This window comes from Carya illinoinensis, chromosome 1, assembly GCF_018687715.1.
Source record: "Carya illinoinensis cultivar Pawnee chromosome 1, C.illinoinensisPawnee_v1, whole genome shotgun sequence".
Classification (NCBI taxonomy): domain Eukaryota; kingdom Viridiplantae; phylum Streptophyta; class Magnoliopsida; order Fagales; family Juglandaceae; genus Carya; species Carya illinoinensis.
The window spans coordinates 6,171,530-6,187,500 of NC_056752.1; the positions used below are offsets into that span (position 1 = coordinate 6,171,530).

General features: G+C 37.9%; 2 protein-coding genes across 4 annotated transcripts; both read left to right on the top strand.

The window, feature by feature from the left end:
* The first annotated feature begins 8,599 nt into the window (after positions 1 to 8,599).
* On the top strand, positions 8,600 to 12,348 carry LOC122307911 (disease resistance protein At4g27190-like). Of its 3 annotated transcripts, none has more exons than XM_043121042.1 (2): positions 8,600 to 11,137; positions 11,455 to 12,348. In XM_043121042.1, exons 1-2 carry the CDS (start codon positions 8,953 to 8,955, stop codon positions 12,108 to 12,110), a joined length of 2,841 nt encoding a protein of 946 aa, XP_042976976.1. In that variant the 5' UTR covers positions 8,600 to 8,952; the 3' UTR covers positions 12,111 to 12,348. The 3 variants fall into 3 exon arrangements, with proteins under 3 accessions (XP_042976976.1, XP_042976984.1, XP_042976992.1); XM_043121050.1 differs by having other exon boundaries at positions 8,602 to 11,137; positions 11,678 to 11,893; XM_043121058.1 differs by having other exon boundaries at positions 8,602 to 11,137; positions 11,433 to 11,598.
* A 763-nt stretch (positions 12,349 to 13,111) lies between these two features.
* On the top strand, positions 13,112 to 13,816 carry LOC122283931. The gene has a single exon (XM_043095293.1). The coding sequence runs from the start codon at positions 13,112 to 13,114 to the stop codon at positions 13,814 to 13,816; it is 705 nt and encodes a 234-aa protein (XP_042951227.1).
* The last annotated feature ends 2,155 nt before the right edge of the window (positions 13,817 to 15,971 follow it).

The window sequence follows — 15,971 nt, forward strand, 5'->3', positions numbered from 1 at the left end:
GTCCTAGTTGTTGACCCTCGCATGGAGGTAATCCATTCGGGTAGTGTGTCTGACTGGACCCATTCCCATCCGTTAATACCACATGGAAGGTAGGTGAGGGTCCTGCCGACGCTATGCCCACTCGTCATCGTGGTAGAGGTCGGGCGGCCTCAAGGCCTACTCTCACTCCTTTATGCGATGGCCGAGATGGCCTCTGACTCATTCCACCCTTTGGTGTCCCATGGGGAGGTAATGATTGGGTAGTGTGTGTGATTAGTCCCACCTGTTGACCCTCATGTAGAGGTAGTCTGTTTAGGTAGTTTGTGATTGGACCTGTTCCTGCCCGTTGATGTCACAGGGAAGGTAGGTAAGAGATGGGCTGGTGCTGTGTCCACTCTTCCACTCTTCATCATGGTGGGACGTGGTAATCCGTTCGAGCAACCTCAGGGCTAGTCTTGCTCTTTTCCTCGGGGGAGGTCGGGTTAGCTCGGGGCTAGTTCTGCCTGTTGACCCTCCCGTGGAGGGAATTTGTTCGAGCAATGTGTCATATTGGACCTGCTCTCGTTTGTTGACGCTAATGAGAAAGGCAAATTGTTGAGCAGCCAAGAGCTAACCCGCACTCCGCAACAGGAGGGATAAAGTAGCTTTCAAGATTATGCCCATCCCTTTATTAACCCGCGGGGAGGTAATTAATTGGTGGAGATTCGATGTTAAATGAGGTATTTGTTGATGGAGATTAGCTCATTGAATTCCAGAAAAAGACTAGTGTTTTTCATTAAATAGAGTTTATACACCAAAGAATGAAGTTTACAAAATTGCATGTGGGATTGGGTTGCCTTTTTGTCTTTCTTCATTTTTTATAAGAGCTTCTTGCGGCTTCATGAGAGGAGCATATTCGTGCTGTGTGTCATCCCACCAGGCTTCAATTTCAACTCCTACATGTAACATTTGCGCTCCAAGCTTGTTCTCCGCAGATCTCCCCTGTCCCCTGGGTAGTTGAAAATTTTACCTTCAAATGGTACGCAGAGGTGATTGCCTTTAGCTTATTGAGAGTCAATCGGCCGATGATAGCCTTCTAAGAGGAGGGGGCCCTCACTATCAAGAAGTTAACCATCATAGGGGTTGTGCACGGAGTGTTGCCCATTAAGATAGATAGAGTAATCATTTTGGCTGGTTGGATAGTCTCTCCGGAGAAGCCTTTGAGTGGCATTAGGGCTGGTTGGAGTCCGGCCGTGTCTGTCCTCATAAGAGTGAACGCTTCCAAAAATAAGATTACTACTGAGTTGCCATTGTCGATAAGAATCCTTATTGTGGTGAAGTTAGCAATCTGCGTACTAACCACCAGTGCGTCATCATCTGGGTAGAGGACTCATTCCTCATCATCTTCCCCGAAAGAGATCAAGGGCAAGTTCACCCCTTCTGTACTTGGTGGGACGACATGTGGCCTAGTAGACTTCTCGGTAGTGGGCCTCCGGAGGTCACTCCTCCGCTAGCAAAACCCTTGTTATCGTTTTGATTTTCCCCATTAGGGGCATATCCAAGTGTGACTGATGCGGGGGACTGCCCGGAGGTTCTCGCTCAACCGTCCTCCTTCTTAGGCTTTCTACTCTCCTTTGTTGGCAGCCCCTATCGAGGCTCCTTTCTCGGGACTACCTCCTCCATACCTGCTCTTCTCGTATGAATGGGGGTGCCTTGGCGCCATTCGGTCCACCTGGTGCGAACGGCATTCTCCTGTATTGTGGGTGATTGACTGGTGGTAGGTGCAGTAGCAACGTGTCATCAGGTGGTCGTCCTGAGTGGGTTGGTGCTCATCCCACTGGATGGTGAATGTTGAGCGGTCGCGCCAGTATGCCGCGTTCCTTGATGATGGCTCCTCCTTTTTTGCCTCGCATGGATTTTGTTCAGCTTTTTCGCAGGAGGGGCCTTTAGCTGAGGCCTTCCCCTTTCGATCTACTCGCTCTAGTTCCTTTTCCTTAGTTCGGCTAGGGCACAGAATGTGTCTTTGAAATTGATGAAGTTGTCTACTTAGTCCATGAATTCTCGTAGGGTTGTAGGGGTTCTCTTTGCCAACTCCGCCATGAACGTGTACCAGGGCCATACTCTCCCCAAAGGCACTGCTAGGGTAATCTTTTCATCTTGGTCATCCCCCATCATGTGCTCTTTGTTAAAAGCTTTCGCCTTCTCTCTGCTTGATGGTGAGAAGGAACGGTGCAGGGCGCCTCTTCCTCCTACTAGCCATGAAGTGGGTAAGGAACAGGCGGGCCAATTTTTCGAAGTTTTCTATGGAGCCAAGCGTCAAGAAGCCAATCCAACTCCTTTTTAAGTTAATGGGAAGGTCCTGCAAGCCACCTTCCTGGGAAACCCATGCAGGGTCATATGTGCCTTAAAAGTTTCAAAATGCTCCACCGGGTCTTGGGTCCCGTCATACACCTCCATGGGGGGGAACCCGGAACATTGGTGGTAGTGGGACCGCCATCACCTTCACGCTATATGGTAGGCCCATGTTGATGAGTAATTGGTCTACTGATTATGAGCAGCCCATCTTCTTCATCATCTCCTCATATTTCCCTTTAAGGTTGTGCAGTTCGTCCTGCATGTTGTTCCTCTCCTCTTGCTCATTGTCGTCTTCCTCTTTCTGCCTAGATCCTTAGTGTTCGCTAGCGCTAGGATATCTGTCATGCACTGAATCTTGATTGTTGTCCTTTAGGGTCCTGTTCTCTTCGTGGAGAACATTCATCTCGTTAGTCAGCTTTTCTATGAGTTGCTCCATTGAGGCTATTCTGGCCTCCATGTTTGTTGATGTTGCTTCTTCTTGTTCCTGAACTAGTTGAGAAGGGTCCTCGTAGGCATATGAAGGATAGGTTTAAGTTTCTTAGGATTCTATAGATGGCGCCACTGTTGACGTCGTGTTTCGTATACCTAGGGGCCTGGCTCTCAACAGTCCAGGTCTTCATTCTAGAAGGCCTGTAATCACATAAAAGAGATCGACTTAAGGTAGCCTTAGGGTGGTCGAGAAAGCCTCTGATGCCTAAATTAGCGACAAATCTTAAGTTAGTGTCGAAAAAATGGAATTTAAGCATGAGAGTTCTTAGTAGTGCCAGATCGGTCCCTCTATCTGATACCTGAGGGTTCCATTTATAACCTACCTCGAGGGCTAGATGGCCATGCCTTCGGCTGGGTGGAGGGGTGTCCTCCTGGAGTCCCCTCTACCATGTTTTATTTAATGCAATATGGTCTTCTGAGTGATGTAATTAATGCGATGTGATCTCCTGGTGTTGCCATAGAGTTCAGTCTTGTCGAGATGGCGTGTTCTCTTCCTCTTTCGTTGGGGTAGCCTCCTGCACCCTCCTAAGTAGCGACCCATCCCTCGATCCAGATCTCGTATCTTGCCTATACGGGTCGAGAGTCCCTAGTCGGGTCGTCGAGGGGCTCGATGGATTCAGGCCTTTAGGTACTGGCCCTTTGGGGTTTGGGAAAGATCTCCCTAATGCCTGGTTTGGGCATGCAATCTTGGGCATGATACCTTGGAGAAAAATCTCCCCAACAATATGAGTAATGTTTTATACAGTTTTAAAATGTACAAACTTCACACACTTTTTTTTGAAAAAAGTGGGATCCAATACAATTAAAAAAAATGATTATTTTTTCCATGTGGGTCGGATTAGATTTATCTATTATTGTAAATATTATTTCTCTTTTAATATATAATTCAAATTAATAAGATATTTGGATTTTAAATCTCTAATCCAATAATTCTCCTTCCGTGTTGATTCATCCAAACGCACCATAGGCGAGGTGTAAAATATTTGTGTAAACATTGTGCATGTATCGTTGTTAACTAATAATAATAGTGCAATTTACTAAGTCAGCTGCGACTAGTTCATGAGTGGTTAAATGCATCATAAGCTCAGTGAGCTGTTCCACGTACGTTTGCTGTCAAAACTGGTTTAGTGCGTGGGATAGATATATCAAGCAGTGCACGTTTGAGAGCCGGCTCTCCCAATAGGCAACTTAGACAATTGTCTAAGACCCTAGTGGAAGAACGTAAAAAAAAAAAAGTTATAAATAAAGTTAATTAAAAAGAAAAAAAGACCTAATTATAAAAAATAAAATAACTCAATGAAAAAAAATAAAAAGTATCAAATATATATTATCTCATTATTAATTTTAAAAGTATCTCCACGTAATAATTATCTCATATACTATCCTTGTAAAAATACGCTTCTCCTTTGTCATTATTAATTTAATATATAATGCAAAAAATTATAAATAGCAAAATCCAATTTTCGAGTGTTCATAAAATGTTTTTGTATTATCCTTTGAAGAGACAAGGGTCAAAATTTTTCCAAATGTGTAGATTGTTTATAGATTTTTATTGAAAATAATAATTATAATTGCTTCTAAGGCACCTTTTAGATTTAAAAAGCATTTAATATCACCTTATCTCATCATTACAATTTTTCTAAATTTTGGCATAAAATATAATAAATAATTTCAAATATCAAAACAATAATAATATTAAAAAATAATATTCGAATAATATTTTATTCAACTTTCACTTTAAATTTGAAACCATCTTATCTCATCTCTGAATCCAAACTAACCCTAAGAGTCTAAAGCACGTCTTGTGAAATTAAATTAGATCAAATTATCTCTAAATCGATAATTTTCTAACAAAAATTAAATTGATTATTAGTTGAAAATGTGATATATATATAAAATTTTAATCAATAATTTACTTTGTAAAAGGGTATGAATTATTTTTAAATAAAAAAGTAATGTAAAAATTAAATTTAAAATTATTTTATTTTATTTATTTAAAAAAAAAAAAAAACTTGGCTCAAAATTTCCGCCTTACCCCGACGACATAACATATTGAGCCGGCCCTGGGCCTCTAGCTCCATTGGCCTGAAGGAAAAGTAGTACCGGCCTCCATCAACCTTTAGTATAATTTCTCTTGCATTTATTATTACTGGATCTCATCATTCGTAGCATTTTAATCCAATCTATGACTACGATCGAACATGCAATATTCATATATAGGCTAGCTTCGATTAATATGCATTGAATGCTGGCCTGCCCATTTTCTTCCAAGAGATAAATACAAAAAGTACATGAAGAGATAGAAATCAAACCCACTTGATGAACTTTTTACCTGCCAGCTAGTTGCATGCGTGCATGCATTTAACTTTCCTAGATCCAACTTGCGGTTGCAGGGACACATTCTCCCCGGCCCCTTAACATAATAAATATATGAATGCATGTCATGTCTTCTGCAGCTTACGGGATGTAGGGTCCATTAATTGCTCTTGATGCCCTTTTAGGTGGTTGACTAGCTGTCTAGCTCAATATGGCTCTGCATGCGGCGGCTAAGCTATGGCTTTGAATTTTTATTACTTATATGTATTTTGACCGAGGGAAGGATATCAAAAGTTACAAGTCAGCATAATGGGAGTCAAAGAGACAACCAAAGGGGCTGGCTTTTGAAACTTCTTTTGGCAAAAAAAAAGGAAGAAGAAGAGTAGGTAGTGTATTTAATATATTTTGTTTTCGATATTTCGTCCTTTAGTAGTTAAGTTTTTAAGTCTTCATTAACGCGTTTGATGAGATATTAGAGGTTAGACTAAATTAAAAGCTTGATGATGTGAAAAAGGAAAAAATAACAAAACAAAGACTTGAAAGTCTCTCATGTTCTTTCACCTTCCTCTCATGGCACCACCAACATGGTGATGATTCATGAGGTCCATGCAACTAGCTAGCGAGCCCCACTGATCCTGCTTTCTCAGACATCATCTTCAAGAATGATTGGCTACCTAGTTATTACGATCCATCATCTTGCACCTACCTTTTAATGGGAAACTTAATTCGATCAATGATCTTATCTTACATTTAACACCATCATCGAACTGTTAGCTGCATGAGAAATTGGCAATACTTATAAAGCAAATTATTGGCGAGACAAACATTTTGATTCAGTGCTAAATTAATTACCTTTAAAATGAAGTTTATACGTTAATGTTTTCTTAATAATGCAACATATATACATATATATACACATGATGTCACACTAATGACGATGATCACCAAGAAAGTACTCTCACGTACATGATCAATCTTCTGAATATATAGCATAGCCCCTTGATCATTGTGACTCGGATTTTGAGTCATGTTTTGACTTGGTTTTTAACTTAATATATTTATAATGTTAAATGGGAATAGAAACCGATATTAGAAATATTTTTGCTATGTACAAGTAAATTTTCATATTGATCTGCGTATTAATTAATACCGCTGTCTTCATATTCAAAATTCAAATTGACATCATTTTCATTAAAATCTGATTTTCTAACCAATCACTTTGAATATATGTACGTATTGATACACAAAATCCATTGGGTGTATTATTTTCACTATCATCTCTATAACAGCTGCCGATGCAAAGTTCAGTGCTGCCTGCACAACTACATCACCACTACTAATGCTTCCAAACTTCCCATCACCACCATTAACATAACCATGGTACCCTGAACTGTTTGATCATTTCTTCACTCACCTCCACCCTCTCTTCCACTGTACTCTCTACTTACTCATTTTAGGCTTTCGTTTGATTATTAGAAATTATAATGAAAGGGGCTCTAATGAAACTAGAAATTTCTTCGTTAATTGCTTATTTTGAAGTATTCTGCTTTTCTGTTACCAACATACATGTGTGTGTGTGTCTGTGCCTGTGTGAAATTGGGCATAATTTAATCTTTTAGTTAAAGAGAATTTAATATTGGATTATCTGTGGCTTTATGTATTCACATTATTGATCATGGTCGGGGTGGTCGAAAGCTTCACTTTTGATGATGATTCTATTTTTCCTTTTCCTTCTCCTTAGACACTTCGTCTGGGTGTGGTAATGTGAGTGGCAGTAGCAGACTGGTTAGCTTCATTTATGTTGTTGAGATGGATTTTCAATTTCAATTTCTGTGAAAAACATAACCTGACTGTGCTGTCTGGTGGCACACTTTTGATGTGCATCTCAATTGATCTGAACCGAAGAGGCTTTTAGGTCTTGATGGGGAATGATATGAAAGCTCTAGAGCCAATTAGTTTTCTATTTTTTGTTTGGTGGTTCGTTGCTGCTGTAGCAAAAGACTGGGGAACTCGCTGTAGTTGCCTATCTGTGCAGGCTTGGATTAGGTACAGTTAGCATTAGTTCTTTAAATTTTGTTGAAGGTGTTGCCGCTTTTGTTGGAAAGCGCAGATGTATTCCAAGGTTTTTTGTCCTTTACTTTTTGGGTTGTCTAAGTGGGCATTGTTAGGAGTTAAATTTCAAACCAACTTTATAGCCTTGTAAATAGGATAGGTTCGAGTGGGTGAATGTTGAGCTTGTTTATTTTATCTCTCACTGAAGTGCAGCTTTCGGATAGTTATAACCTTCCTTCCAGGTTTAGGGCTTAAACCTTTTTTTTTTTTTTGGCAAGGTTGGACATGGGTCTGGCTGTGCTGGACCCTGGTGAATCTGTATAGATATAAATTCTTTGTTTTAAGGGGCGCAAATGAAATTCAGCTGTATGAGCATTTGCATCCGGCTTCCTATATTTACCTTTTTAGCTAAATTTTGAAGAAAAACTAGCAAAACTATCTTGCATCTGGCTTCTCCTTTTAGAGGCCAAACCGTAGCAAAGTTATTTTATTATTTTTTATTACTTTTTTTTCTTCATTTATTTAGACATTTTATTCTCACAAAGAAAGTTATTTTCTTTTTCATTTTATACTCAATTAAATCAATGAATTAGTTGCTTTTTATTTTATATTGTTTTTTATTTTGTTTGGTTATGCTTTTGTTATTGTAAATGACTCTTTTATTCCTATTTCAATCCTCTTTTAACCATCAAACATTAATTACTTATACTATATTAAAGTTTTTTTCAACGTTATTTATCATATTTTTTTTATTACTGCTAAATTTCTTTGAGCGAAGTAATTTCTATCGTAAACGCTAGGTAAAGTGCAATATCCAAGCAAGACAAGTCTAGATAAGGTAGTATGTCGCTTCTTTCTGTTCCTCATCTGCCATCCATGACAGTGACCCTTAATAATCCTGAAGTGTCCCGGCAATTTGGTTTGTCAATTAAAAACTAAAAAGGTCTATTTTAATCCCTTGAAAGTCATATTTGCCAACTGTCTCAACTACCATGCAAGAAAAACTATGCATATTATTAAATTTAGAAGTGCCCTAGCTAGCTACTTTCAAAAAAAAAAAAAAAGAAGTGCCCTAGCTAAAAGGTCATGTATTAGAGAAGTAGATAAAAATATAAAATAGGAATTTGAGTGTGATTCAGATAAAATGAGATGTTTTGAATAATAATAAATAAAATATTATTATAATATAATTTTTTTAATATTAATTTTATATTAAGATTTGAAAATGTTGAATTGTTTATTATATTTTGTATATAAATTTAACAATATTGTAATGATTAAATAAGATGAGATTTTTTATTTTTTAGTTTTACCTTGAAGCGTGTTAAGGTCTACAAAGATTTCTATATAATTGTTGATACCAACTGATATTTTACTAAGAAGGTTGGTTGGTTGGTTGCTCAAGCCTCTCTGTCATTCTAGTTTCTAACTTCTGATAAAATGATCAACGGTAAGGATTATTGGTCTGCCATTTCATGCCAGTATGATTGAGTAGGAGTAGGAGCCGAAAGCCCTTTTGTTTTATTTGTCTTTTGCTTTTGTGTTTTGCCCTGTTAATAGCTGCATTCCACGGCTATGAAATCATTGAAATGTAACCAAAACCCCCCAAAAAATAAATGTGATGACCTACAATCCTTCACCGTTCCTGAACGTGACAAATGAGGTTGAGTTATTGATATTATTGGTTTAAAAACACAAGTTTCTTGATCAGAAGCTGCGAAACCGAGTGTTCTTGATCAGCAGTTCTTTGGCTGTGAGTTTTTTCAAAGCAAAATTTCCAGCATGGAAGTCGTGGCTTCGATTGTCAGTGTAGCAGTCCTAAAAACTGGTGAGGCTCTCTGTTCTACTATCAAGAACATTGCCAAAAGCCCACAACAGCTTCATGTTTTGGAAATGGAGAAGAAATCCCTTACGGCTCTTAGAGATGAGACAGCAATAGAAATCGAAAGAGCTACGCAGGAAGGAATGGCAATAAAAGATAGAGCCACTGGATGGCTTAAGGATGTTGACGAGCTGCTTCGTAAGATGAATGATCAGATTCAAGAAGCAAAGAGTTCCCGATGTTTCTTAAGTTGCAGTACTAAGCGGTGTAGAATAAGCAGGGATGTGGCAGAACAGCTCAAAGAGGTAAAAAGGCTTCTAGAAGTGGGAAGTTCCATCGCTAGTTCCGTGGCTCATAGTTATCCAGAGGTCAAAGCAGTGGAGCATATTCCTGGACCTTCAATTCAAGATCAAACAGCGTCAGTATCAGAAGATTTAGCCAAAATTATGACTCTATTGTCTGACGATAAAAAGGGGATAATTGGTATATGGGGGATGGGAGGAGTCGGCAAAACTAATCTGGTGAGAAATTTGAACAATAAGCTCCAAAAAAATTCAAATCTGCGTTTTAGCTGTGTACTATGGGTTACAGTGTCCAAAAAGTTGGACATAAAAATGGTCCAGACGAGAATAGCTTCCAGACTGGGTTTGAAACTGGAAGAAAGTTCGGGACCGGATGGAATGGCTATTCAACTTCATCGGAGACTAGAGAAGGAAAGGTTTCTTCTCATTCTCGATGATGTTTGGGAAAAAATTGATTTGGACAAATTGGGTGTCCCACGGCCTGAAGATCATAGCGGTAGTAAGATCATATTGACATCTAGATCTTTGGATGTATGTAGGTACATCCAGACAGATTTTAACGTACCGATGAGCGTTTTGGGGGATAAAGACGCTTGGCAATTATTTAGTCAATATGCGACGGATGTGGTTAGTTTAGAACATATCACACCACTTGCAGAGGCAATTTGTAAAGAGTGTGAGGGATTGCCTTTGGCCATCATCACCATGGGAGCTGCAATGAGAGGAAAGACGAATCCTGAGGTATGGAAGCATGCCTTGAATCAATTGCACAGATCGGTGCCTTATGCGGCAGGCGTTGAGGAGAAGCTCTATAAGCGTTTGAAATGGAGTTACGACTCATTAGAAGGTAAAGACTTGAAAACTTGTTTTCTTTACTGCTCTTTGTTTCCAGAGGACTTCTCAATTGATATAGATGAACTAGTATGGTACTGGCTGGCGGAAGGTTTGATAGATGAACGAGAAGACTATGAGGTTTTCTACAGTAGAGGAATTAGTTTGATTGAAAATCTGAAGGACGCCTGTTTGTTGGAAGATGGTTCCGATAAGGGCACCGTGAAGATGCATGACGTTGTTCGTGATGTTAGCATATGGATTGCATCAACCTGCAGCGAGGATGGAAGTAAATCCCTCATTCGTACAGAGAAAGGGTTGAAAGAGATTTCAGCCACTGAGCTATCAAATTCTCTCAAAAGAGTTTCTTTTATAGATAACGATTTAGAAAAACTACCTGATGATTCTGTGATTCGATGTTCAGAGGCATCAACTTTTTTACTACAGAATAATCCTCGCCTTGAATTAATTCCTGAAATATTTTTGGAACGATTTAAAGCACTGAGAGTCTTGAATTTCAGTCGGACCAGCATCAAGTCATTGCCCGATTCTCTTCTTCAACTGGATGACCTCCGTGCTCTTCTTTTGAGTAATTGCGAGGATCTCGAAGGATTACCCCCACTAGAAAGGCTCAGTAGACTTCAAGTGTTTGATCTCTCCTGGACTGGTATCAGAGAATTACCAAAAGGGTTAGAGCAACTCAGCAACTTAAGGCATCTAAACTTAGCCGGGACTTCTAAACTGGAAGTGGTTAAAGCTGGAGTCATATCCAAGTTGTCCAGATTAGAAGTTCTGGACCTGTCAAACAGTTGCTACATTTGGAAAGTGAAGGGAGCGGTACAAGAGGAGGAAGCATGTTTTGAAGAGCTACAATGCCTGGAGCGGTTACAAGTTTTATCCATCAGATTGAAATGGAACCCGTGTTACACTCTCCAAGATACAATTACTTTCTGGATAAATGGATTAAAAGCATTCGAAATTAACGTCGGACCATCGGGATATTCTCTTTCAGGTATTTTCTAAGATCTTTTAATTTTAAATATCATTCACATAAAATTAATTTTTAATTTTTTTAATCTAATTATTATTTTTTAAAAAGTTTTAAATAAAATCTTAAAAATCGTAATTTTTTAAAAAAATTTTAAAATAAAAATTATATTTAAATAAATTTTAATTTTATAATAATTTTATTCAACAATTTCTTTCTACTCTTTCAAAATTAAATAAAAAATATTTATTTAAAATATTTTATTAATATTTACAAACTATTTTGTGACGCATTTATGCTCCATTTGGACTATTCTAAGCGATACTTTGAATATCTACGAGGGCGAGATCTATGCCTACTCTCAGATGCCCAAAGATGCATCGTGACTATGGAAGGGATTGACCTCTCGGGAGGACAAATTGGGTGCTTGTTGAGCAATGCAAGTTATCTACGCTTACTAAGTTGTGGAGGACTGAATGATATGCTACAAGACATGGTCATTAACAATGTTGGCAGAAGCTTTACATATTTAAAAAAGCTTAAGATTAAGTACTCTGACTGCAGTTTTCGGACGGGAGGACCTGCAGCACGGTATGACCTACTACCCAATTTGGAGCAACTTAGTCTGTCTGGGATAAAAGGTGTTGAAAGCATTTCAGAGCTAGCCAATCTTCTCGGACTGAGATTTCAGAGACTGAGAATATTAAATGTGTTTGCCTGTTGGCAGATGAAATATCTTCTCTCCCTAGAGAACTCCATTCGCACAATGCCGAACCTAGAAGTAATCGAGGTACAACATTGTCCCAATTTAGAAGAGCTCTTCAATTATCAGATCAATATGGCTGGTCTAGATCCTATTACCCCAAAACTACAAAAATTGTATTTGAGGAAACTTCCCAAATTAAGGAATCTTTGTAGGGATGAAAAGACCTGGCCGGGTAATAAAGTGAAGGTTGAGGTGATCGACTGCGATTTTCTGAGCACTGATCAGCAATGATACGATGGAAACAAGTTGGGGGAAACGAATTGGAGACGCATGCATCCACAGACAAAACTAAATAATATTTTATGTGTTTTTGTTGGAGTGAGGTGTACAATATATATATGTATAATTTTCTGGAAGTTTATATATATTACGTGTGCATGTCTATATATATATAAAAGATAAATTTGATGTATTTTGATGTATTAATTTTGTGAGTGACATTTGATGCAATGATCAGCTTTCTTATGTACATTAACTTTTGTTGGATGCTGTATAAAATAACTTCTTAGTAAAAAACTTTCCAAGGGCCAAATATATTTTATGACACTTTCTTAGTTGTTATGTTTGTAACCATGCATGGCCCATCGATTACTTCTGCTGGGCTTGAAATAGGACCGGACATGAGTGTAAAACAATAGTAACGCTACTCAATCTTTTCAATTTCTATACATCACATTTTTTTAAAATTTTTAAATATTTTAAAAAAAAATTTATGAGTTTATTTTTCTTAAATTAATTGAATTCTCTTATTTATTATCCATATATTAAATATTTGATAAAATAAAAATATAATAAAACTTAAAAAAAAAATGTGGTGCACGTGTCAATAGTAAAATGTTGTATAACTTTTTTTCGTAATCGTAAAACAATACAACTCTTTTATAAATTTTTAACAACTATTTTTTTTAATCTCAATGTTATTTTTATAAAATAATATTATTTTTATGACTATATTTTATAAAAAAAAAATATCCTCATAATTGTAAAATAGCTTTACAAATTAGTTGTTTTTATCATTATTTTACACCAATTAGAAGGTGCTGCCGGAAGTGATCTCAAAGAACCAAAGTGCTTTCATCCCAAGCAGGCTTATTACAGACAATGTCATGGTTACGTATGAAACTTTGCATACCATGAAAACAAGGCAAAAAGGAAGGGTTGGAAGTATGGCTTTGAAGCTGGACATATCCAAAGCCTATGACAGAATTGAATAGGGGTTTTTGGAGGGGGTGATGAGGAAGCTAGGCTTTGGGGAAAAATGGATTAAATTGGTTATGGATTGTGTTACTTCAGTAACATATTCTGCCTTAGTAAATGGACAGCAAAGCAGTATTATAAAGCCATCAAGAGGAATTCGTCAAGGAGATCCTATTTCTCCTTATTTGTTCATCCTTTGTGCTGAGGGTTTGAGTTCACTTGTGGATATGGCTGAAAGAAATGGTGAAATAAAGGGGGTTGCTATAACCAGAGGAGGTATAAGAGTAAATCATCTACTCTTTGCTGATGATTCTGTCATCTATGGAAGAGCAAAACTGACAGAGTGGTACAAGATTCAAAAGCTGTTAGGCACATATGAAAGGGCCTCGGGTCAGTGTTTAAATAGACAAAAAACCACCATTTTCTTTAGCTCCAATACACCTATGGCTGTAAGAAGACAAATTCAGGAAGTGGCAGGGGTAGCTGTTTGTGGCAATTTTGAGAAGTATCTTGGTCTTCCTTCTATTGTAGGTAGATCAAGATATAATGCTTTCAAGCATTTAAAGGAGAGAGTTTGGTTGAAAGTAAATAACTGGAAGAATAAGTTCCTTTCACAGGCAGGGAAGGAAGTGCTGTTAAAAGCTGTGGTCCAAGCAATACCAACGTATTCTATGAGTGTTTTTCTACTCCCAAGGAAATTATGCAAAGAAATAACTGCTGTAATGGCAAGATTTTGGTAGAGTCATATGCAAAATGATAAAAGAGTCCATTGGAGGAGCTGGTCAAAGATGGGTGATGCTAAAGGTAGAGGGGGATTGGGATTTAGAGAGCTTGAATGTTTTAATAAAGCCATGTTGGCCAAGCAAGTATGGAGGATCCTGAATAATCCTCACTCTTTGGTGGCAAGAGTAATGCAAGAGAAGTATTTCAAGGGGAAGAGTGTGCTAGATGCTAAGTTGGGATACTCTCTGTGACGCCCCCAAATTCCGTTTGGGATCGGACGGACATTTGAAACGTCGAAACATGCAACACAAGGTTACCTGCCCTCGTTCATGACATATAAGATGCAATAATCCTAACATGCATATAACATTATGCAATATTCGCAGCGGATAATTTTTTTCTTTAGTAATACTATGCACCAAACTGAAAATATCCCAATACTTAAAACATATTTCATACATAAAGATCCATTGAATAACTAAGATCACAGCACTATTCCAAAATAGTTATGATCCAAAGTACTGGAGATGCAACTCCATCGTACAAGTAGTAATTTTACTATATTAACATTAACGACGCACCGTCGTTCAGTCGACTGTGTCTAGTTGGTCAGCTCCTGATCCTCCTTCAGGTCCTGTAACAAGATCTACCATTCGGGGGGAATGGTAGTTGGGACTACCACAGTGAGATTTGATTACAAATCTCAGCAAGTTAACAAAAAACTTCCATGCAGACTAATGATGCATGTATGAAAGTAAAAGCATAAATGCATAATCAAATTCATAAGTAATTAAAGCATAACTTGGCGTACAATATAGCATAATTGACATAACTTAAATTGAAACATGAACTGAACTTGACTTGACATGAACTTGATCTGAAACTTGACTTAACATGAAAAATACATACTCCACAGTTGTTGTGGCCCCATGTATTCTACGTGTAAATACATACTCCATAGTTGTTGTGGCCCCATGTATTCTACGTGTAAATACATACTCCACAGTTGTTGTGGCCCCATGTATTCTACGTGTAAATACATACTCCACAGTTATTGTGGCCTCATGTATTCTACACAAACTTGACTTAACATGAAAAATACATACTCCACAGTTGTTGTGGCCCCATGTATTCTACGTGTAAATAAATACTCCACAATTGTTGTGGCCCCATGTATTCTACACAAACTTTACTTAACATGAAAAATACATACTCCACAGTTGTTGTGGCCCCATGTATTCTACGTGTAAATACATACTCCACAATTGTTGTGGCCCCATGTATTCTACACAAACTTTACTTAACATGAAAAATACATACTCCACAGTTGTTGTGGCCCCATGTATTCTACGTGTAAATACATACTCCACAGTTGTTGTGGCCCCATGTATTCTACACATACTGAATGTACTCAAGATGAAACGTGACTGGAAAACGAAAGGACTGGAGCCCTGACGTAACATAACGTGATTTGAACATAACTTGAAATACATGACTAACTTGAGATAGAAACATTTCGTAACATTGCATAACATATAATCGACAACTTATTTAACATGACATATTTGCAACAGTGAATATTACATGACTTGACATATATGTAATAGATGGCATACTTAGCATGGCATGACATATATAATAACATACATACATACACTTTAGTTCCTTTACTTAGCACACATACACAGTAGACTGCCAGTAAGTTAAAAGCTAACTTACCTCGATCTCCACGTTTCTTATAAAACTTCAAGTGTGATCACGAGAAACTGTAATTAGTGATTCTAAAAGTTAGAACTAAATCACTAATAATTTGAAATATGGAAAATACTAACTTAAAGAGTAAAATTTTCATTTTACTCTCTACATGTGGGAAAATGACCGTTTTACCCATAACTTAAGGATTTTGCATACTAACTCCAAAAGTTTCCAACCAATCAACTACTTTAAACGTTAATAACTATAGATAGAAGGTTATACCATCACGATGCACATCACACGGTGCATCGCCATACAACACGGAGTACACTCCACGTGTACTCCCTTCCTTCTACGCCACACATCACTACATCACACGTCACACGACGTGTCGCTGCACTACACAGAATACGCTACACGTGTACTCTCTTCACACATCATGCCATATCACAACTACGGCATCCATTTCATGTCCAC

What these genes read in the sequence shown, in the direction of transcription:
- LOC122307911 (XM_043121042.1), top strand. Translation starts at nt 8,953, where the DNA reads ATGGAAGTCGTGGCTTCGATTGTCAGTGTAGCAGTCCTAAAAACTGGT. An exon ending in ATCGGGATATTCTCTTTCAG is followed by an intron (nt 11,138 to 11,454) that starts GTATTTTCTAAG and finishes AATATCTACGAG; the next exon opens with GGCGAGATCTATGCCTACTC.
- LOC122283931 (XM_043095293.1), top strand. Translation starts at nt 13,112, where the DNA reads ATGAGGAAGCTAGGCTTTGGGGAAAAATGGATTAAATTGGTTATGGAT.